Genomic DNA, 23058 nt, shown 5'->3' with positions numbered 1-23058 from the left:
ATTTAGCAACGGGCCGCTTCTCTGCAACAGCTCTCGGGACCTCCCCACGCACCCATCCCCGAGCCGACGGCCCTCTCCATCCCAGCCCGGCACGAAGGACGTGTCCCATTTGCTTTGCACCAGAAGCCGCCCACGGTCACCTGGGGAGCTTCCACCTTTTTGGACGGAGGAGCTACGTGTTGCACCACGCCAGCAGGGAAAAAACAAGATCAGGCAATCCCCCGAGCCCCTACCCCGCCTGGGGAAAACAAAGCCTTTGCCGGCAGCAGCCTGCACAGCACCCGGTGAGGGCTCCCGGAGGCACCGGCGCCCACGGAGTGAATGCACCTCATGGCGGCAAAGCCTCCGCCACTGCCACTGCTTACGTGGGGACCTCGTGGGGGGAAAAAAACAACCCCAAAAATAATCAATTGCTGTTTAAAAAAAAAAGAAAAAAACCAAAACCCAACACACAACATTTTTTTTATTAAATCCAGTCGACCTCTGAGAAAGCCCGGGCGGCCGGTACAGCAGCAGGGCTGCTCGCAGCTGATGCCAGCCGGCAGCATCGACTCGGCCAGCAGCGCACGCCCGAGGGGTTCCCAGCCAGCCCTCCGCCAGCCCCGGCAGAAACCGCTTCCCTTTTCTACTCTTCATTGCCGTGGGGCTCTCTCTTTGGTTTTTCTTTTAATTTTGTTTGCTGGGTGTCCTTCCTCCTGCCCTCGGTGCCGCAGCGGGCACGAGGCAGATTTGCCTCCTGCGCTTTTCTCTCGGCAGCTCTCTAAGCCATTTCCAAGGATTTGAAAGAAGCAGCAAAGTCCCTATTTTTTAAAAAAAACCCCTCCTTGTTGCTCAGAGCAACCCTTCCTGGCTGGTCTGCCCGCTCATCGCCCAAACATCGAGCAAACCTCGAGCCACCTCCAGCACCTTTCCGCCAGGCGGCTTGCAAAGCCCGAGGCAGACCGTGCCGTGAGGTTGGAGCAAGGCAACGCAACAAGGGCAGATTAAAAAAAACCAACCAAACCCCAAACCAAACGCCTCTGCCAGGCAGGTACCATTCCCACCCCGAGCCGCCGGGAGCCGTTAGCCACCCTGACTGCACGGCCGGCACAGCGGTACCGAAGCAGCAATGCATCGCAGGACAGTGGCAGGGTGGGAGTAACATCACTGAAAGCTTCCAGCCGGGGGAAGCGGGGCTGTGATGGGAAAAGCCTGGCACGAATGGCTCGAGGCACTAAAAACCGGCAGCGCTGAATAAAACAGCTCCCAACATTTACCTTGCCGGTGCTCACAGCCCACCCAGCGATGCCCGGGGTCCTGCGGTGCGGAAAGCACGTAATGTTCATTAATCGACGTGCAGCGGGGGGGGGGTCCAATTTTTTTTTAGGAAAAACCCCTCCGATCTTGTCACGGCCAGCCCGCGGCATCACCCAGCCTGTCGGGGGAAGGCAGGGTGTTTTCTGCCTCCCTGCCAGGTGCCTAACGTGGGGGCAAGTGATTTGTGCCTGAAAGGCAGGTTAACCCCATACAGAAATAAATAAGCTGAGCAACTTCTGCCTCTTTTTTTTTTTTAATCAATGACTAGATCCATAAAAGCATTAAAAACCAGGTTAAAAAGTATTAGTTTTATTTGCCTCCGAGACCCACAGGGCTGTTTACATTCCCAGTGACTCCCTTCCCCAGCCATTTAGGCCAGAGTTTTCTCTCTTGGGCCAGCAGCATCCCTGCCATCGACTTCAACTACACAAAAACCCAGCAAATAAATGGGCGCATACCGCCTTTTAATTCTGTTTTTCTCTTGTACTGCATACGGCGCTTTCCTCAAAGGAGCGGCAAGTGTTTCCCTCTTGGCTCGCCACCCCAAACACCCAGAGAGACAAGCTCAGCGAAGGTTTCTGGCCCTCTGGCAGGAGAGAAACAGCAGTTTATGAGGGAGGGGACCAGCTCACAGGTGATGCTCAGGCCGCCCAGCTCACACCCAGGGCTTCCAGCAGCTACGAGGAATAAGTGATTTATTTCCCCAGGGGGTAACCCTGGTACCCCGGTGCAGAAGTGGCTGCCCAAAACACAGTAGAGTCCCCAAATGCCACAAAACACTTTCCACACTGACCAAATGGGAGAGATGCTGGACAATATATGGCTTTTGGTCCCAGTTTAAGAGTGCAGAGCTTGGTGCTGCCAAAGCCAAGCCTGCCAGGCTTAGGGAGAGCGGCAGCCAAGGGGAGGCGGCTTTGGGGACCTGCAGCTTGGTCCAGCACTGCGCTGCAACAAGACACAACCCATAGCCCTTACTAATAAGCCAGCTAAAAATACCCATGTAAGTGTTTTGATGACCCCGTCACCCCCTGTGGCAGGAAGGGACGGGGTTTCTGGGGGAGTCGGTGCCCCATTGCAACTCTCTGTCATTGGGATGCCCGCTCGTAATGCTGGTGGAGCCGCAGAGGTGCTGATGGTTGCTGTTCCCCCAGCCCCACGTCCTCACCGACGGTTATTCCTGGCCGAGGAACAACGAGAGCAAAAAGCAAAGTTTGGTCACGACAGGTTTCAGCCCCGAAACCAGAGGTTTCTGGGAGAAGCCCAGGCCACGCTGGGCTCACCCTTACCTGTCCGCAGGTGGCAAGGTTGGGCGGGGAGATGCTGCGCGGCTCTGGATCCGGCCCCACGGCTGCTGCTCCGGGCGAGGGGCATCACCCAAAGCCCAGGGTCCCACTGCCCACCAAACGATGGGGCGAGGCAGCACCGCGACGGAGCGCTCAGAGCCGGGGGCTCGCACGCCTGAGCCACACGGGACGGCTTCGCCGTGCCGCTCCTCGGCAAACATCTCCTCTGGCGGCGTCTCACCCTGCGTGGCAGGGAACGGCAAAGAGCCCACCCCAGGACAGCTGGGGAGGGCAAATCAAGCCCCAGTTCAGCCCGGCTGGGGAGCTAACCCTCGCTGTCCCGGCGCTGCCAAACCCCCCGGCTTCTCCCCAGCAAAGGGCCGGCCGCGCTGCCCAGCTCCGGCGTGATTCCCCCCGCGCCTGGTGCTGCCCACCCCCCCGACCCCCCCGGCGCTCCCCAGGGGAGGGCAGGAGCAGGGACCCACGCACAGCCCCGGAGCTGGACTGCCGGGGCTCCCCGTAAGCTGGGCGCCCAGACACGTCTGTAACGCAGCTCTCCTTGCCCTGGGGAGCCTCCTTCTGCGGGCGAGTGTTTTGCCAGAGCAACAAAGCGGCCCCAGGAGGAGGACGGTGCCACACAAACCCCTCTCTCCGGGCCAGCCATGTGGGTTGCACACCACCGTGACGGCTCCAGCCGCATCGTGTGAGCGATATCGACCATTTTCTAAATGCTTCTGATGTAAAAACGCAGAGGCTGGTGCTTATTGAAGGGGAGGAGCACCCCGACACCACAGAGATGCCGTAGGGCCAAGCATGCAGTGGCTCACCGGCTTCAGCATCGCGGTGTCGTGCAAAGGAATTGCCCGCCGGATAATGACAAAAACCCAGATGAAAGGATGAAGGGACTCAGACAGCCCTCGGGGCAGCCCCTCGGCAGACGCGGCCCCTGCTCCCCGCACAGCTCTGTGGCCACCCAGCACAGCCTGCAAACGCGGGTGCTGATGGGGGCTCGCCCCTCTCCCACCACGGCCCGCCGAAAAGCTAGCCGAGGGTTTCTCTAGTGGTGTTCATCACTTTCCAGCCTTGCTCTTTGTTTTGAAGGCGCTGGCCGTCTCAAGCTGTCACCGGAAGTTATCCTTGTACACGTGCGGCAGTCGGTGGGCATCCCTCCCCGTTGCCCCCGGAGGATGGGAAACGGGGGTGCCGGGAGCCCCGCAGGACCACGGTGGGCTGGACCCACGCCTGCGATGGGAAGGAGCTCAGTCCCGCAGGCACGGGCAGATCCCGAAAGGCCGTGAGCACGGCCCCCGCCGCACGGGGAGGAGGGCAGCGTGTCCTCACCTGAGGCCATTTCCCTAAGGCAACCTAACCCGCGCAATGTGTTTTCTGTAATGAAGTCCCACGTGGTGCCTTTTAGCTGGCCCGACGGGGTATTTGCTTGATGGCAGTGGGAACAGGAGATGCCCCAGCCCCACCAGCCCCATCTCCCACCGCTACCGAGGACCAAGCCCCTGGCACCACCGCAATGACCACGCTCCCCGGATTTGGGGTGCGAGGGGGCACATCCCTGTTACCGGGCCCGTCTTCCACAACCTTGTCTAATCCCCAGTTCTACTCGGGGTCTCGCGGCGCTGAGCCCCTCGCGGGCCTTCTCCGCACCCCGGAACGATCCTCGGTCACCGGGGCCTCGGGAAGCCCCTGCCTCCGCCAGCACCCTTCCGATCACGCTCCGCTTTCTTCCGCAGCCTGCTGCCCGCGTGGTCCCGCGAAGGAACGGGCTGAAAAAGGACCCACCACAAAAAGCTGGTGTGGGGCCGGATTTGTACCCGGCTGCTGAAGGCACCTTGTACCTTCTGCGACTCCCGAGTGTCCCCTCACTTACGGAGGTGGACTCGGGTCTCCTCACCTTTATTTGTGAACAAGTTCTATTTCACTCCCCCAAAAGCTTCAATATATTCTCTCAAGAGAGCATTTCTGTCCCTAAAACTCACTTTTACAGCCATACATTCTGCACTCCTTTTTGATTTAAGAGACTTTCTCTGCATTTTTTACGTGCGTTTGCGGGACCCTTCCCAAGCGTCCCCTCCCTCCGGAGAGCCGCCGAGCGTCTTCCCTCGGAAATGGCGATTACGGCAACGGCGATACGGGGATCTTGAGTCAACCAAACAAGACTGGGGACATAATGAGGAAAAACACACGCACAGACTCTCCAATAAATGCATAAAGTTACTTTATTTTCAGTATACATTTAATTTTGAAAAATATAAATGCTAAAATATCTCATCATCTTCATCTTTTGATTCCATAAAAGTCACAATAGAAAGCTTCATAAAACTGTAAAATACTATAATGTTATAAGGAATTTCATGTTTTATATTACTGGAAAAAAATCATTTTAATATATTGAAATGTTTTCTGCTTTTTTTCCTTTTTGTTCCACCATCTTGATCCACTTCATTTTATACTACGTTTTTATTCTTTCCTCCAAAGCAAATACAGACTTACGAGAATTAAAAACAATAATAAAAGTATCTGAAAGTGCGTGTTGATTCTAAAAAAAATAAAAGAAAAATACAAAGATGTATCGGCCACGATGACAAATAAGCGTGGGCTACAGAGGCAGATGGCCACCACGTTCCCGGGGCTGGGACAAAGCTGGCTGCAGCCGTGGCTCCCACCGGGAGGTGGGACCTGCCTTGGCTTTGCTCCGGGCAGTTCATTTCTTCCCGGCCTCCTCCCATTTCAGAGGGCTTTGGGCCAGTCTCCACCACCTATTCCCAGCAGCGCTCACCCAGGCTTTTCCCCCCAAATACCCAATTTTGTCTCAAAGTAAGTTATTTCCAAAGGTGTAGGGAGTGCAGTGAAACTCTCCGTGCGATGCCTGCAGCCTCCGTCCCTGCCCGCTGACTTCTGCTGCCAGCAGAGCTCTCGGTTGCTCTCTTTGTGCTGGCTTTTGTTTGTTTTTTTGAAGGAAAAACCAAGAAAGGAGACACCACCGCCAATGAAGTGCTATTGTCAGGCACCAGGAAAGGAAATGCTTCCAGCTCCTGGCACCAGACTTGCGTGTTTTTCACGGAAAGCTACAGAAACCTTTGTCCCGTCCCGTCCCGTCAGCAACGCCACCCTCTGTGCAACAGCTCCCTCGGGTTACAACCAAAAAATAAAAAGAGAGAGAGAAAGATCGAGATCAGCAGTCAATACATTTCAAGTACATTTACCAGGGTTCGGAAGTGGAAGACCTCATTTTTGTGGAGACGCATCAGCAGGTGCCAACGCGGGGGCGTGCGTGGGTGCAGCGCCCTGCCCGCAGAGCCGACGGGGAGCAGGAAAGCCGCTTCTCGCCAGCCGTCTGGTTTGATCCTTCCCCCGTCAGCTACTGGGATTCCCGCAAATCAAAGGTCTGGGCAAAACACAACAAGCTCCCGTGTACTTCGTAGGTGACGCTCGAGTCTGCTTCCCCTCTGGGAGCCGGGGGCTTGTGTTCACCAAGGGATGGAAAGCGTTGGTTGAAGCCGGCATTGCACTTCCCAGTTTTCCGTCCTCCAGCCGGCAGGGCCCGGCGGCGGAAGGGATCGCAGAGCCGCTCCTTTTCTGGCTGTTTCCAACATCTCCCCAGCCTTTCCGAAGCGGGTTTGGGCTGGGCTCCCGGGATGCCGATCCGAGGAGCAACACACATTTCATGGAAGCCGGAACCGAGACCCCTCGGGAACGAGCCGGGGAACGTACGGACGTGTGTGCACGTGTGCGCGCGCTGCGTAGGCGCCTCCGCAGCCCCATCGTCCTTCTGCAGCAACGGCCGTTTGCAGCAGATCGAGCTCAAATTACCACGGTCCCAATCAACTCATCCTTTAACCAAAGCGCTGTAGGGAAAGTAAGGTGGCCAGCTGCTTCTACAGCACATCTGGGAAAGAAAAGAATAACCCTACTCTGCACCTCCCCTTGCCAATATGGCTACTACGAGTGAGTAGATGCTAAAATTTGGCATATAAGGTCTCAGCACCATCATGAAATTCTGTTTACTTAACCAACACGGACTTTGGTTTCGCAAGGACAAAAGCAGCAGCAAGGTGCCTGTCCTCTGCGGCGGGATTTTTCTCCATTGGGGAATCAGTCCTCACAGCTCGGCTCTTTTTTCTTCTTTTTTTTGATGAAGCTTTTAGTGCGTCACACGTAGTCCTCACGTTTCATTAAAGAAATGGCTTGGTGAAGCCCAATTTTCCAAACGCATGCTTGCATGCACACACAAGTGCATACGCATACATGCTACAGAGAGAAAATCATCTCTCCCAAGGTGATGTTTGCTCGCTTGGTTTAAAACCAAAAGCCTGGGCGTGCCCGTGCCTAGCCCGCTTGGTACTGATGCATCACCGCGTACGGACGGACGGGTCTAGGACCGAGCAGTCAAGATTTAGGGTAAATGCTGTAGATGAAGGTAATCAGATGGGGGATGCTAGAGGATGCAGATGTTTGTGAGCCTGGCGGATACGAGCGTCGGGATGAACATCCCAGCAGGCCATCTTCAGCTGGCTTTCTCCTCCATTGCGCCGTCATCGCGCCTGAAGCGCACCCGGGGTCTTCTCATGTATACGCATACACACGCGCGCACACACCCATGTTTCGAAAGAAATAATTCGAACAATACCGCGTAGGAAATCAACACCACAAATACAATCAGCATCTGTCCACTGACGTCGGTAGCCGGTCAGTATTTCCCTTACCACCGTTACATTTAAGACTCTTCCTAGATCACAAGAGATTTAAGTTACATCCCGTCTCCTTCACAGTAAAGTTAGATTACTTATTAAAAAAACAAACAACAACAAAAAACCCAAAAAAACATAACCCTAAGTAAAACAGATGCTTCAGAGTAGAAGGTGTTAATCAAACTGATCCAGCCCTATGCCATGTCCCGGAGATTGTGGTGTGGTGGTGTGGTTTTTTTTTTTTTTTTTTTTTTCCTTTTGTAAAAATCACATTATATATGGTACAATACATTTTTTACAGAAAGCCTGGCATCTAGAAATAAGAGGTAGAACTACTCATAACTATATGTTTCCTGCTGCAGGAAAAATTCATTTTTCGTTACAGTAATTAAAAAAAGGTTAAAAAAATTGACAAAAAAAAGTCGTAGGTTAGGCCCCCATAATTTAAACAAAATAATCTAGGAAAATAACACTCTTCAATGTACCTGACGGATTAAGTCCATTAAAGTGTTTCTTTAAAAAAAATTGCATAGGAAAGGGACATTTCAAAACACATGCTACAGCGATGGCAATGGTTTGTCTGTGCTGGGAGTGAAGTACCTTTTCCTTTTCCTTCCCGTGTTAACTACGAGTACAGGCTTTAAGAGCAAGTTAGTATTAGCAGCACTTTCCAGCATCTTCAAGCAGTGTAAGCGAGACATCGAATTAGCCCGGAGGTCAGTTTTGTTCTGCCGGACGACAAACGGACAAACAAACACACACCGATTCACAACTACAGAAATGCCAGTTCCCCTGACGTCTCCCACAGGTATGCTACGATATCCTTAATGCTTCTGCCCTCTGCTTGCAAATGAGAAAGATGCGTGCGTGTCGAAGCGACAGAGAAGGCAAAACGAGTCTTGGTCGGCGGGGGAAAAGCGGGTGGGGGGGATCAGAGATGTGCGGGGGCAAGGGTGGCGGGGCAGCGCGGGATGTCTCGTGTACCTATGCGGGCGGGGAGCAGAGAGCATTTTAATATTTGGCTAGTGACAGAACAAATTCCATAAAAGATTTATCGGACAGACAAATTACAAAGTCGTTTCTGTTCCCTTGCTCCTCCAGAAGTAACCATTGTCTTCAGGCTCAAGTTCTATTCTAATTTGAGGCACAGCTTTTACTGGAGTTCGTGGAGGGCTGCCAAGAAAAAGGAAGACAAGGTCAGCGCGGGGGCTGCCTCCAGGCCCCTCGGCCATTCTGAGCATCTGCTCAGGCCTTCTGCTAGCACAGCTTCCCAGTGACCAAATCCTGAAAAAAATCATGATCTACGACTTGCAAGAGAAAACCAGCATTTTACAAACAAAACAGAGGGGCAACTGGTGTAAACTGGGAAAAAAACGCAGATCCTGGGACTTACTGGGACACCCAACAGACAGTGTCACATCTAGAGAGGGAACAAATGCTCGACTCCCAGAGTCGGTTCCTTGCATTCGCTCATACAATACAGCTTCCTGAAACCGGCAGCATATAGATACCAAGTAAAGAACCTTGACAGGCAGTGGTAACATACAGCCGGTCTTAAGATAAGGCCCGTACCTGACATAAGATAATTTTAATGAGTTGGTCTAAACACTGCTCAGGTCAGGAAGTAAAACCACCGATTTCCTTGACCGAGGAGCTCCACGTATCCAGCACTTGTGCTTCACACCAGGCTGGGGCAACACTCATAAACTGCCTTTGAAATAATCTGGTTACAGCCACCGAGATTAACTTCACGCACTCTCTAACACCTGGAAGCGCAGGAACTTCTTTGCCGTTTCAGAGGGCTGCTGCTGCCTTGGTCTAGATCCAGCTCTGGCGCTGGGAGGCCCAAGGCGGCCCCAAGGGGCTGCGCTTGCATCCTCAGAGGGATGCCGCAACCCTAGGCGGGGAATTTGCTCAAAGTGCTTTTTAGAGTTTCCCACAGGGGGACAGAAGCTTTGCCGTGTTGATTTTCGGTATACTGAGGGGTAGCTGAGGTGCTTCTGAGGAATCACTAAAGTGTGTTTGTTGGGTGCTTACCTTGGCATGGTGTGTGACTGAAGGAAAGGAATCGTATCAGCACGACGTATGGCGTTCAAGGAATGTTGGTGATTTTTCTCCTGGCAGGGAGGGAAGAGAGCCTTGTTTGTCACTGCCTGCAGCACTGACGGCTTCTCAAGCCCAGCCTCAGTTTCTCCAGTATACTCTCATCTATTTGGCAATGCTTTTTTACTGCTGCCTGCCTGCCAGATGAATTTCACAGCTTGTAAATAAAAATACCCAATTTCTCTCTCTCTCCTCCAAGATAAAAACCCCTTGAACTGCCAACACAACCAAAAGACTCAATTCCCAAGACTTTCACCATCTTTAGGTCTTGACACTTACCTTTTATCTACACCTCTTCAGTCACCCTGTGCTCCTCACTGTCGCACCCAAACTCCTTGCGAGAAAATGGGTGGCTTGTTGCCTGTAATGGCTTTCCTCTCCTGACCCCGCGTGGGGAAGTGCGCACTCTGTTTATAACAATCCTGTTCTTGCCATCGCTGAAGGAAACCTAATGTTAGTAGTATTATAAGGCATATACTTTGAATCGCAGAGCACGGTTATACTCAAGGACAATACTGCAGTGTTGTCGGATTCCAGCTACTTTTTCTAGTCCAAGGGCCTGATTTATTTTTTTTTTTTTGCATTGTTTCTAATTAAAAAAACAGCAAATCAATTGCTGGATTATAAAAATGTACAAATACATTTTTGTACTCGGCTCGGCTCACGGGTGATTTACCCTGTGGTGTCTCAAAGGGCATTCCAACAGACAGGTGTGTGGCTGAATTAACTTTTCCTTAACTATTTCAGCCTTAAAGATGTTGAAAACAGTGCATCTGATCATAAAATCCTGTGTAACAACACCGAGGATGCAATTTGTTTTTAGCACATCAGGGCACTTTCCACAGAAAAATGAGGAGGATCTCTTTGGTTTTCCGAGGCTGATTTAGCTCCTTTTCTTTTCCTTATCGGCAAAACACTGAGAGTACCTAAACAGTCAGGGAACCGTCTCTTTCTCTTTGGCTTTGTTTTATAATGCCCGTCTCTACGATTGTCGTGCCTTTGATGCCAATCTCTAAGTGTCCCTGTGTCTAAAAAACACAGAGCAACGCTTCGGGTTGCCTAAGCTATCTAAATGCCACCGAAAGGCAAGGGACTTAGGTATCAGCTCTTAAACTCAAACGATCGCTTAAGCATCTAAAGATCTGTGGTTTTAGGTCCTACTCCTAGGAATCACCAGCCTTGCAGCAGTACTGATTTATGACTATCATTCGTATTTCTCCCCTCCCATCTCAGGACAAAACAGCCTATTTAGCTCCAGATGGCACCCATTGCTCATCGTATTTTAAAAAGTCAGCGCAAAGGCAGAAAAGCTAAGGTCAGCTGTTATTCCCAATTCCTCACTTAAAAGACTATAATAGGGAAAGTGAAAATGACTGAAAATGAAGATCATCGTCATCAATTACGGGTATTAATGTAAGAAATTAAAAAGAAACAGAATAGCACAAAAGCAAATCACCTAAGAAGGGAAATACGTTAATGGTCTACTGATCATGCCTTGTCAGTTTAATGCGCAATGCGGACCAATGACACGCTTAATTACTCTTTTAAGCGCTGATTTTTGCAACTGCTTGGCACCTAGGGAAACAAACAGTAACGGGACAGCGATGCAGTTTAGACATGCTGCAAATCCAGAACACCAGGCTCAGAGGGAGAAAATAAATCAAACCATCAGCAGAGTTAACACAAAACGGGAAAGGTCAGAAAGGAGAGGAGGAAAGAGTGAGTGGCCAAGAGACCTGTTAGTAGCTGGATAAAAGCGCTTAAGCTGGAGGCACCAGAAGGAACAACATCAATTTTGTAACGAGCAAAGAAAAAAGCTCACAAAACCAAAATCTGTCATAAATCAGAGGCCTGGAAATTAAAAAAAGAGAAGAAGAAGAAGAAAAAAAAAGAACAAGAAAAAGGACTTCTCAAGTAGTAGGAAAGGTTTGGTTTTTTTAAAAAAAAATCACACTAAATATATATATATATTTTTGTACTGCAAGTCAGAGTCAAGCAGGCATGCAAGAGGTTAGTTCTACTCACTGTCGGCAGGTTTGCTATCACTTAGGAAAGGTTCCTGCTCCATGATGTCCATTGGTATTTTAATACTTGGGACTTTTTCTGAGTAGGGGCAGTCAGACTGTGAAAGAAACGTGTAAAAGGTCTTAGAATATTTTCACTGCTCACTCTCTTATCGTCTCCCACAAATTAAAATTATCCTTCATATAGTTCCTGTAGGAATGAGGAAAAGAAGAAAGAATAAAAAAGCATCGTCCTGCTTAGTTGCCTGCTGGTTTCCACGGGTTCCCCACTGCACCCCACTCTCCCTCTTCCTTCACACTGCCAAAGTAAAACAGACTGAAAGAATCATCTCGTGTGATTGTTATCTTCCCCCTTCCCCACCGCACCAGCTCCTTTGCCACCAGCTTGTAAGACCCCATCCAATTCAGCCTGGAGTCGGCTGCAGGAAGAACAGACGGGAAATGCGTTCCTAGGCAGAAATAGCAGGGCACCGGCTTCTGTGAAAGCTCATCGAAATGTTTCATCCTGCTGTGGCTTCTGTAAAACCCCTTTTTTCTTCCCAATTGCTCTACGAGGACGAGGGCCAGACACGATATGGCAGAGGTCCCTGAAGCTGGACTGTCTCAACTCCCCCTTTTATTTAAGTCGAGTCGAACCCAGTCTCAATTACACCTCTATTTACAGTAAAATAGCTGAGGCAATCAGAGCCCTTGTCAGAATGCAGTACTCCCAGCCAGCCAGGAGAAACAGCAAACCGCTCAGGGAGAGGCACAAGTGCAGAGAGAAGCCGCACACAGGGTCCCTGGCCTTTGGGCACCGGCGTGGTTTATACCCCACCGGCTTCAACAATCCATCCACCTGCTTATGCTTAGCGGAAGGTACTTTGTTTTGCTTTTTTAAAATAACCAAGGAGAGGCTGATATTGCATAACTTGGCAAAGGAAGTAAGGTGCTACTTGCCAGCAACGTCAACACATCTTTGCTCCTGGAGAGAACCAGACACAGCACCGAGCACGGCGCTGGGGCGGAGGGAGGGAGACCCTCACGTCAGGGCAGGAAAACATTACAGAGGCCGGAGAATCGCTCTCCCTGGATTATATTTTTTTTTAAATTATTTTTTAATATAACTGACGTCCAGTGCAATATTTCATACTCCAATAGCAAAATGTTTCCTCAGGAGTATTTTTACAAGGCTGAGGGCTAAGCGTAGCTCAAATAAAGATGATTCTGCAGAAAAGCACTGAGGCGATGAAGCCATCCCAAAATCGCCGTCCATCTGGGGCCGTGCTGTAAGCAGAGCGCAAGAGCTGGGTAACCTCTCCAACATATCACCATTTCAGTGCTAATAAATAAACGGAAGAGGTCTGTGGAATGGCAAGGCTGACGCTCAGGCTCCGCTTTGAACTTCACCGTCTAAAATGAACAGCGAGACAGAGAAAGCATCTGCCGTTCGCAAAAATGCCCTGAAGGGGAGAAGACACCATTACACAGCACTTCTGACTCTGAAACTAAATATACTAGCCCAAAATTTTACAAAAAATTGTCTGGCCTTTCTTGGGTCATGCATTTTTTGACATAAAATCGGAGAGAAAACCAAGGCGCTTGAGTTTTCATTAGGCAAATGCAGCAATTAGTTGCACTAATTCATACTTTGTAAAGACAAACTGGAGGGAAAAATGGTGAGATTACTGAAAATCTTTCTTTCCAGCTCCTTTTTCGCTGCCCCTGACGGCTAGCAAAGCCCCAGTGAGAACTTTAGGTGAGTCCTAACTCGTGCTGAGAGCAGTCTCCACTAAGGCCAGGTTTTGCTGTACTCACTCGTCTAACGCCACTTGCATTAGCAACGCCCAGCAATTCTCTTTGCTGAACTCTGATCGGCGTATTGCCCGCCAAATCCCCCTGAACTAACTTTGTGGGAGCATATTTCTGGAATGAAAGGGTGAAAAAAATCAAACCAATAATGCCAAGCGCTTCACGTTCAGGAAGCTGGTAAAAGCAAGTGCTGAAAAAAAATGAAGAAGAGTTAAGAACCAACATTTTGCATACATCCTCTTACCCACTAGGTCAATTACTGTACCTGAAATTCATGAAAAGCCTAAGAAGAGAGGAGATAGCTTAAAACATACCGGAGATTTGGGAGCCATGGCTCAGGATATGATGCTGCTGGATTCAAATTAGTCAAGAGGAAGGGATGAAGTCAAGCCTTTGCTGACTATTCGCTACGTACAGTAGGGCGTTTTCTCTCGTTGCGGTTTGCACAAAGTGATCTGCTGAAGGAAACCCTCGGCCTCCCAGGAACTGGAGGAATGACGGGAAAGGGGAGCTTGCTGTCTGAAATAAGAGCCAGTCTTCCCAGCTGGGATTCAGCTTGATTTAGCAAGGCGTGGATCCAGGCTACCTCCTACAATGCTGCACCCTCACCTAAGAAATTCCTAGTTTTGTCTCTTGCAGTGTACACGCTCCACTTTAGACAGCATATATTCTTTATAGAAAGGCCTTTGCGTATTTTCTTATTGGAATAGCCTGACTTCGTTGCCTCTAACACAGATCTGCAGAGGTGTTATATAGCTCTCACATAAAGGACTCGGGTTCTAGCTTGTCCTCCGCCAGGACTGAGGTTACCTTTGCTGTCCTCCCGACCTTGAGCAAGACCAGGCATCGGGATGCTCTGGGGGAACTCCTGGAGCTGCCATCTTCCTCTTGAAGACACCAGATGTATTATCTAACCCACAAGGAGGGCTGATTTGGTCCATCTGCTCAGTGCAGAAGGGATGCAGACGACACCCAGCAGAAACCCTCCAAACACACCGTGAGGCACAGCAACCCCACAGCACCCATGACGCTCCCGTTTGGTGGCCGTGGTGCCACCTTCAGGCTTTGCTGCAAGAAGCTTTCCTGGCAGACACGCTGACCCAGCAGCTGCTTCTTGGGGAGGTCACCGTTACCCACTTCACATCACCTACGGAGGCCAGGGAGCAAGCAGACCAACAACTGGTGCCGCTGCCGCTCGGCCATACCGCACCAGGCTGCAGTTCAAAACGTGGGGGCTGCCGGTCAGTGACCTGGGCAGGAGCGCTCGAGAAAGGCCCAGTTCACTTCTCCTGCTGCCTGCCTCCTCCCAGAGTGCCATCCCTTCGCATTTGTTTCTCCTGCCGTGTTAAAATGGGATTTTTTTCAGCTTCAGGTGATCTTACCTCTGCCTACATCACAGGAAAAGCCCTTCTTCATGAACCCTGGACGGCTACCTGAGCAGAAGTAGTGACACTGTGCTTAGTACTCTCCACGTAGCCTAAAATCCTTAAAGCCTACCTCCCTTTTCACGCTGCAAAAGGCAATGCTGACCGAGGCAGCCAGCTCTCCACAGGCAGTTCACACTTGCTATACAAAGGGCTATATAACCAGCGTGTTTAGCACTTCAATATAAATTTATAGGATTTGAGTTTGTGCTAGACCTGAGTAGGAGAATGTTTAAAGGCACGAGGACGACATTTCTTCTCATTATACATACAGTAAAAAATAGGACAGTCTAAGGCACGTGGATCTGGTCTAGTCAGGTCACCGCACTTAGTAATGACATAAGCAGCTACGTTTCACTATTTTAGGGCATGCTGCAACCTGAGATAGGACCAAAGAGTATACTGCAGAAGGGCATGGATGCTTTGAAAATATTTAGGTCATCAGTATTATCAACAGAAAGCAGTCTTTCCTGCAATATGACAAGTCACATCTTTTTGTGCCTTTAAAAAGAGTAATTTAAAAAATATCAAAAAAGAAAACCAGAATATATTCGGAAGTAACAGAGCAGCTGGCGAAAACCATTCTCCTCCTAAAATGTAAAAGACAATGACAGGGGAGAAAGGCAGAGGAGGGAAAGATGAGCGAGGCAGGGTGATGAAAGGCATTCTAGTAAAGGGCATGACATCTCAGCAGGTATCTAGTGCTCTTGTGGAAAGTGTGATTTCATTCTTGGCAACGCAAGTACCACCTACCACAGGCTGGTGACGCCTGGAAAAGGGAAGGCAATGTAGAAAAGAAGTTTTGTTTGGGGCCGACACTCTGCAGCAGCGAAAGACTGTGCCGGTCGGCTTCAGAAGAGGCTGGGAAATCCCCAGCCCCAGAGCTGGGGAGGGGCACGGACCGTCCCCCGGGATTAGCTAGCTAGAAATGAGTAATTTGACAAGAGCAGAAAGCTCCTTACATCATCATTGTCACTGTCCATACTGCCCTTCTTCTTTTTCTTCTTCTTCTCGTCCTCTTTCTTTTTCTTGTCCTTTTCTGGAATGACGTCGTCAAGAAAGCTTAAGTCATGCTGGGAGAAGAGGTAGTCCATGGCTTTTCTGACTGCTACAAGGGCCAGGATCTGAAAAGGCAGAGAGGGGCTTCTCAGTCACATTTTACCTTTAACTGGGAACACTCTGTGCATTCCTCCCGATACTGCTTCTTAATCCCACACACTTCAATTCTGGTTGTAAACCAACATACAGAGAACAAGGCCAACACCTGGGACATCTCTAGCAGCTTGAAAGTCTGAACTGTGACTGCTTCACGTCAGAATAAGCAGGAGCAACATACAGAAGAAAGTACGTAATCACGTAATACTCCTGTAGAGACAAGGATCACCTTTAACATCCAACTGACAGGCATCGGGCAAAATTAAGAGAGAGACAAAAACTGAATATTTTTGTTTATTTTTGGATTCAGCCTACATATGCAGGTTCACAGCAGCAGCCTGAGTAATTGTCTTTACTTTTTTCTCACTACTTTCCCAGTTGTAAGAACTCTTTAGAAATTAGACAAGGGCCAAACTGTGCCCTTGGAGTTTGCAGAACAAAGTCTACTGGGATTGTGGCTGCATGAAACTGGGGGACAAACCTTTTCTGTGCAAGACTGCAATCAAAGGCACCGGGAAAAAAAGAAGGGACATGTCTGAAATAGGTGTTTACATCGACACCGGGTTTAACACCACCACCAAAGCCTACCAAGATCACATGTACACTTTGCCAAAGGGTACGCCGACAGACTGAACGCTCAGCTTGGCTACTAAAAGATATAACCCATTTCCGACAACTGAAGACTGCCTTTAAGATGACGGGTTTGTTCCGAGCAAGGATGATCAACGGCACAAACAATTTCTAGGACAGGATCTCAAGCTTTGACTTGTGTAACTTAAGATGTGATTACAAAAGCGAGAAATTACTCAGGGGGTGGAAAGACGCCATGCAGACACCCATGATTATCCCATTCTGAATTACTTCTGTATTAAAAGTGCTTTTCCTTCAAATAAACAGAGGTTTGGCTATTGGCCGGATCTTCACAAAATGGAAGTTTATAGTCTTGTTGTTCATGAGTGCAAACAATTTGAGGTTTTGTCATCAGATCCAGCTCCATCTAAGCTGCGACTGTACCTCCACTGCGTATGCACCGCTATAACAAACTTCAGGAGACTTAGGGTTCACTCAGATTCCCTCTATTACGGGCAAAGAGTGTCCAGATCTTAGATTCAGCTTTCAACAGCAGTACAACACAGCCGTGAAAATGCAACGGAACGGCGTGTCAGTGGGAAATGCTGATTTTTAACGCCTTTATATCTGAGCATGTGTCCCAGCAAGAACATTTGGAGGATTTTTTTACTTGCATCATCTTTTCTCTTCTCATTTCACCAGCGTCAGAGAACAAACGCTTGTCCTTGTTCTGTTTTCTGCTTTCCCTCCTTCTCTCCCTTAAATAAGCACTGCAGCTCGTAACTGCACCCACAACTGAAATTTTACTTGTCCATAAGCCTGAAACTAGGTGACACTGGGCCCAGATTCCTTAAGGGAGTTTCATAAAGCCTTGACTTTGCAGCAGTCTGACCCATCTGCAAGCCAGAGACCAGAGTGGGCAGAATCTCTGTGCGTGCAGCTATGGTCCCATCGGATCCCCGCTGGACCCATCTGGCCCCACGGCTACCTTCCTCCCAGCTCTTCCAGCTGGGCCCCGGGTCAGGCATGGAGGCGGAGAAGGACCTACTCCCTGCTCCCTCATTTGTGATCCTTGGTCACAGGTTTCGATGCCTGAGGCAAAGCGTACAGATAAACTCCCCTTAACACTCGTTCGGTTTTTATTTGGTCTATAGCTCTAGTAATAATCTAAAGGCACAGCAAGCTGTTTCACTATTCCCCTTCCTTGATGGAGAAATACTGTATCAGACTGACTGCACAGTGAGAAGTTTAAGAAACGCTTCTGTGTGATGAACATTTTCTCTCTCAACATCCAAAATAAGTTTTAACATGAATCTGATAATGCATTCTTAGAAAGAGGACATGCATCCTACAAACTGACACATTATCCTCTGATGTGAAACACATGCATCAACGCTATTGTCTTTTTACTCAAGTTCAAGGAAAAAAGACATTCTTTTTTTTGCTCTTGCTTTAGCTAAGCCCTTCCCTCCATTTGGCACACCTCTTAGCAGTGAGCTTCATTCTTAGTTTTGTCAATTTGTGCTATTTAAAGGCAAGGGAGACATTTTCTGTACGGTAATTAGTGTGGACTAAAAAAGGAAAACTATGCACCTCTCATTCGTTCATGCAGCTCAAGGAGAAAACACGGCAAATCTAACCTTGGCAGCCAGGAACGGTCAAAACCAACTACACCTTTCTGGAAAAAAATTAACTTTCCAGGCTCATTTTCCTCCAGAGGATTTATGTAAAGGCAGCCACGGCAACACTGACCCTGTGCAGTCTTACATCAGCGCCCCGAACGGAGGCAGAGCCCCGAGCTAGAGACGTGACAGGGAGAGGCTGGATTTGCCTGTTTATGGGAGGGTAGGACCGCGCGTGGAAGGCGCAGGCTGCGAAAGGGAGGGAAGTGAAGGAGAACGTCACCTACCATGACAGGGAATATGATAGCAGCCACGGTCGACTTGAGGATCCAGAGGAGGGCCAGGCACACCACCTGCAGGAAGGTGAACAGATGGACCCTGCGCAGCGGGACGTGGCGCAGGTAGATAAAGTCAGGCTGGTGTTTTAGAGGCATTAAGAGCAGCTTCAGACGATCCATGAACTGGAAAAGAAAAGAAAGGGGACATTTAAATGAAACCCAGGATACACAAAAAAGAGATATAAAAGCATTATTCCACTATGAAGCGTGACCTTGAATCAACTTGCTTTCCTTCCATAAAAGAAACCCAGCAGAAAACCCAGCACGCCTCCTCTGTCCTGACTTGTGCTCAACGCGGGGTGGGCCAAACACGTTAAAGTCAGTTGTCTCAAGTGAAGGTCCTAGGTCTACACTGTATTTGGCAACTAACCAGAGACACAGGAGCGAAGCATCTCTCAAAGCAAGGCCCTGAGGTGCCTTTTTTTTAAGGAGCAGGACTCCATGTGCTCTGGTGATCAGTGTGTAAACCCAGGAACGAAGGCGTCGGTGGAAATTGCTCCGCTGGCTTCAAAAGAGCGGGCCTGACCTGCTGCGGCTGTGGATACCAGGGATTTTCTCTCGAAGGGAGCACTTCATTACCCACAAAACAGAGAAAACAAGATGAATGCTCAAACTACGGTCAGCATCAAACTCTGGGTCACTTCTGCCACCCCCCCGCCCCGTTCCTGCCAAGGGAAGACATTCAGCATTTAAAAACAAGGCTCTTTTTTCCAAATAAATTGGGAGCAGAGGTCAACAGAGGTGAGGGCAGACATCACGTTACCAGAGAACAGAAAGGCACCTAACCGAAGAGTGAGGAAGACGGGCAGCTTTTCTGGCAAGGTCCCTTGCCCCGTGCTGGACCGGATGGACTTGGAGTTAAACCAAAATCAGAATTTCTCATCGAGTGAAAAACATCCTTGATTGGGGAAAACAAGCTGCCCAGTCCCCTGACCACCTGGGCCGGGAAGCAGGGGAAATCCTCTCCAGGAGAACCAACCCCAGGGCAAACACTACAATCCTCTTGTTGTCCCCTGCCCGAAGGCGGGCTCGCTGCCCGCTGCCGAGACCAGGCTGATCTCACACCAGTGAATGAAAGCTGGGGCCGTTTTAAAGAATACGCGAGGAAATTCTCATGGTGCTCACAGAACAGGCAGTCTTTTCCCGTTAGAGCACAACCAAGTGCTAAAAAGAAAGGCCACAATTAATAGGGTGCCAGAAAGCAACAAAACCACTTCCAGCTTCCTAGGGCCAACTACGGACGCCGCGCTGGGAGAAAGGCTCCTTACGTAATATTTCCTCAACGACAAAGAAAGGGGCTTGGCTTCCCCTCCCCGGCAAACAGCAATGTTCCCGCTCGTTAACATTGCAAAATAACCCCGCCGCCATAAATCATCCTCCCTTGTTTTCCTTCAGCCTGCGGCAGACGCCCCGGCAGAGGACCCGCACCGCCCCGGCAGCGAGGCCGGGGCCTCTGCAAGCGTACGCTGCCCTCAGCGTCGCTGAGCTGGGCGGGGGGAAGACGGACCCCGGGTCCCCACAAAGCACCCCCCGTCGCTCACGGGGCCCCGACTCGGCTGCTCTGCCGCTCCCCTTTGGTCGCGATCTCAGGACGGCCAGCCTGCGGCCACGTTTGTAAACCGCTGCTACCCTCCCCGGGTTTCTCGGGGAGGAAAAGGAGGCGGTGAAGGAGAAGGGAAAGGCCGGAGGGTTGGGAAAGAAACCCCGCACCGGTTAATGATTGCCATCTTCCGGAGAAGGCCCAGCGGGGCGTCTGCTGCCGGCCCTTGGAGGGACTCACCTGCACGCCGTTGAGGGAAGCGACACCCATGTAGAGGAAGACGCCGTAGAGCACAGGCATGGGAATGAACTGCGGGGGGAAGAGCAGGAGAAAGCGAGTGAACAACCTCCCCATACACAACGCACCGGTAACACGCGGGGGACAGGTAATTCCTAGCCTGTGATTAACTCAAACTGCACCTATGAGCGGACGACGCAGAGTAACAAAGCGAGCGATCCCTCTGCTGTGTTTTGAGGGACGCAAGAACATTTGTGCCTTCACTGGAGGGCTGAGGAGCAGGGCAGGGGCCGAACGAGCCCCGGGCTCTCCCACTGCACCGGGGCTTGGACGTCTCTCCAAGAACCAAAGGGAACAAAGTCAGCCAGTGCCAGTCGGTCAGCAGATTGAAGAGGCGGCGGGGTAAATGTGTTCCAGTAAGCTTCAAACTGCTTTTCACCTCTTGGTTGCTGGTGAGACTAGAAGCAGAAGGTAGAGAAGAAGAGGCAGCACGATCCTGTGGTATGTCCGCCTCAGTAAGCCATGGAAATCCGTCCAGAAAGGCTCTTCTCGAGTCCCACCTCAGCGATGACGGTCGTGCCAACCAAATCTCTGACCGCTCCATCTTTCACTCACTTTAATCCACAACTATTCACCAAAACAGGACTGGGAGTTACTTTCTTCACCGCCAGGAACTGTCCTTTCAAACAGCGATTTCTGCTCCCTCAAGTGCTACGCGCTGCCCGTTCCTCCGTCACTGGTCCTGCCATCAGGGACATCCCCTTCGGACGCGAGGAAGGCGCGGGGTAACAACACACACGCTCCCCAGCACGAGCATCTGTCCCTCCGACCTGAAGCACAACGCTTTCCTCGACGGCAAAAGCCACCGCGCGGCTGCCAAGAGGGGAAGCGCTCCTCGGCCCCGCAACAAAACCGTGCGCAGCCAGCGTGGCGCGGCGTGGCGTGAACGGGAACACGCGGGCGCAAACCACGCGCAGGAGCTGAATGACGGCCTTTGTGCGATTTCTTTGAACCCGAGAAGGATGGAAAGAGCTCTGCCGCCGTGGCCGAAGGAAAGCCTTCGTGCAGTGACGGGCGGCTGCCACTGAACGGCAGCCGCAGCACAGCCACGGCTCCCGCGCAGCCTGGGCCAGCGCTGCTGCTGCAGGAACCTTCCTCTTCCAACCTGTGCCCCTAACTCATTAAAGCGGGAAATAACACGGCAGTTACTCAGTGTTTTAGCGTATTCCCCACCACGTTATTCATCGTTTACTGGGTCGGAAACAGTGCCGTGCACATATCCCCGGAGGCCTTGATCCCAAATGCATGCATTTCACTTGGGGCACGCGAGCACCAAAGTCACCAGGCCAGGTGCCATCCGAGACCAAAGCTTCCCTGCCTACATTTTTCCCATCCCTCCCCTGAGTCTCGTTCCTTATCGCCTCCTGCGAGCTTCTGGATTGCCAATTCATCCTTCTGTTGGATTTATTTGCTTCCTTGAGTGAGCTGCGTTGATATTTCACATTAGAAGCCAAATGTTTTTTCCGCAGCCTGGGTTCTGCCATCACCGTGTGCCGTCGCGGGGAGGGATGGGGAGCCAGCGTGTGGTTTCATAGCTGTGGGTGTCCAAGGGTTTCAAAGCCCTCACTGGATCTGAGGGATTAGACGAGACAAGATGGTATCTCCTCCAGCAAGTTGGGTAGGAGGCTTTCAGAGCTGAGCTTTCTATTTCATTTACACTGCTTTCTTTCCCTCTCCTTCTATTTCTTTCTGTCTTTTTCAAAAAAGAAGAATGTCCAAATATTATTTCACAATTCCATGATAATTAATCCCGTAAATCATCCCGAGGTGAAACTTCAGTACATTATCCTGCAGAGTAGCAAGCAGTGCTTTCATTTTGGAAGACTTTCTTTTGGCAAAGTATTCACTAACTATGGGGTTGCTGGCTTAGGCACTCCGAGCAAACCTCCTGCTAGCCAACAGAATTAAAAATGTATTTATAGGAAAGTGCTTGTCATTCTCCTAGCAGGGCCGAGGATGTTTCTGCAGAGATCTGCCATAACCGAGCAGAAACATCAGTGACGTTCAAAACCAGCACGAACACCGCAAAGCCCGCAAAAAAACAAAGATGAGATTATTCTGTGGATTGCCTGCTTTATTGAATTTGGGATCGTTAGTGTTCAATTTGCCGCTGGCATGAGAAGACTTAAATGTTCTGCAACGCATTTAGCAAAGCAGTTCTCTCGAGCAGGAGACCCTGCCACTGGAGTTTGCTAAAGGTCCTGAAACGCTGCCAGGTACTTCTCGCTGGCACGTGGGCGAGGAGCGTGCCGATTTATCCTCAGGCGTCCTCCCGCGAGGACCTTCCCCATACGCCTTCTTAGGGGAAGCACAGGCAAATAATTAATGAATGAAGCAATAACAGGGGAAATAACAGACCCCAGTGGAATAGAGGAAGAGAGATCTTGCAGGGAAAGGTCACATGAACTAACAAACAGAATTATTACAATCAGGCATTAAATTAAGGGCATGGAAATGCCTGTTTGTGCAGAGGAGGAAACTGCTACCAGGACACAAAAATCTGCTAGTTGTAAAAACAACCTTAGAAATCAAGAATAGGAACACACTGACTTTGTAAAGCTGCTTTCTCTGCTTTATACACAGGCAACATCATTGCTCTCTGCCTGCCTCCTCCCCTTCAGGCTCACATCTAACTGTGCCTCACAGCCCCTGCAGCTTCCAACCTCCTCAGGACCAAAACCTCATTTGCCCCCTCCAGAAACGCTTCTCCAGACACCCGTCTGCTCCGTCACGGAGTTAGGATGCATGGTGCCGCTGTTTCAGTACCTATGTTACTGTTTTGACATCTTCTGCTCATACCATCGGTCTACGGATCCCTGGAGATGGACTTCTACAGCTGACATCTCCTCTCGCACAGGCAGTGTCCTCCACAAGACACGGAGAAGCAGGTTTTCCAGTTTTGTTCTACGATC

General features: G+C 50.3%; 1 protein-coding gene across 5 annotated transcripts in view; it reads right to left on the bottom strand.

The window, feature by feature from the left end:
- Positions 1-4878: 4878 nt before the first annotated feature.
- The window catches only part of SLC4A4 (solute carrier family 4 member 4), a 230154-nt gene continuing 211974 nt past the window's right edge, over positions 4879-23058 (bottom strand). For 2 of the 5 annotated variants that reach the window (XM_072862885.1, XM_072862888.1), the window contains exons 21-26: positions 20090-20158; positions 18259-18432; positions 15587-15748; positions 11411-11507; positions 9320-9399; positions 4879-8455 (exon numbers count right to left, since the gene is read on the bottom strand). In XM_072862885.1, coding sequence (XP_072718986.1) covers positions 9356-9399; positions 11411-11507; positions 15587-15748; positions 18259-18432; positions 20090-20158 — 546 coding nt within the window. In that variant the 3' untranslated portion in view covers positions 4879-8455; positions 9320-9355. The other 3 variants (XM_072862890.1, XM_072862889.1, XM_072862886.1) reach the window with 3 other exon arrangements.

The sequence above is a fragment of the Ciconia boyciana genome, chromosome 5 (genome assembly GCF_034638445.1).
Source record: "Ciconia boyciana chromosome 5, ASM3463844v1, whole genome shotgun sequence".
Taxonomy (NCBI): domain Eukaryota; kingdom Metazoa; phylum Chordata; class Aves; order Ciconiiformes; family Ciconiidae; genus Ciconia; species Ciconia boyciana.
Note: the sequence above shows the minus strand (reverse complement) of the source record. Positions and strands in the feature narration are given on the sequence as shown.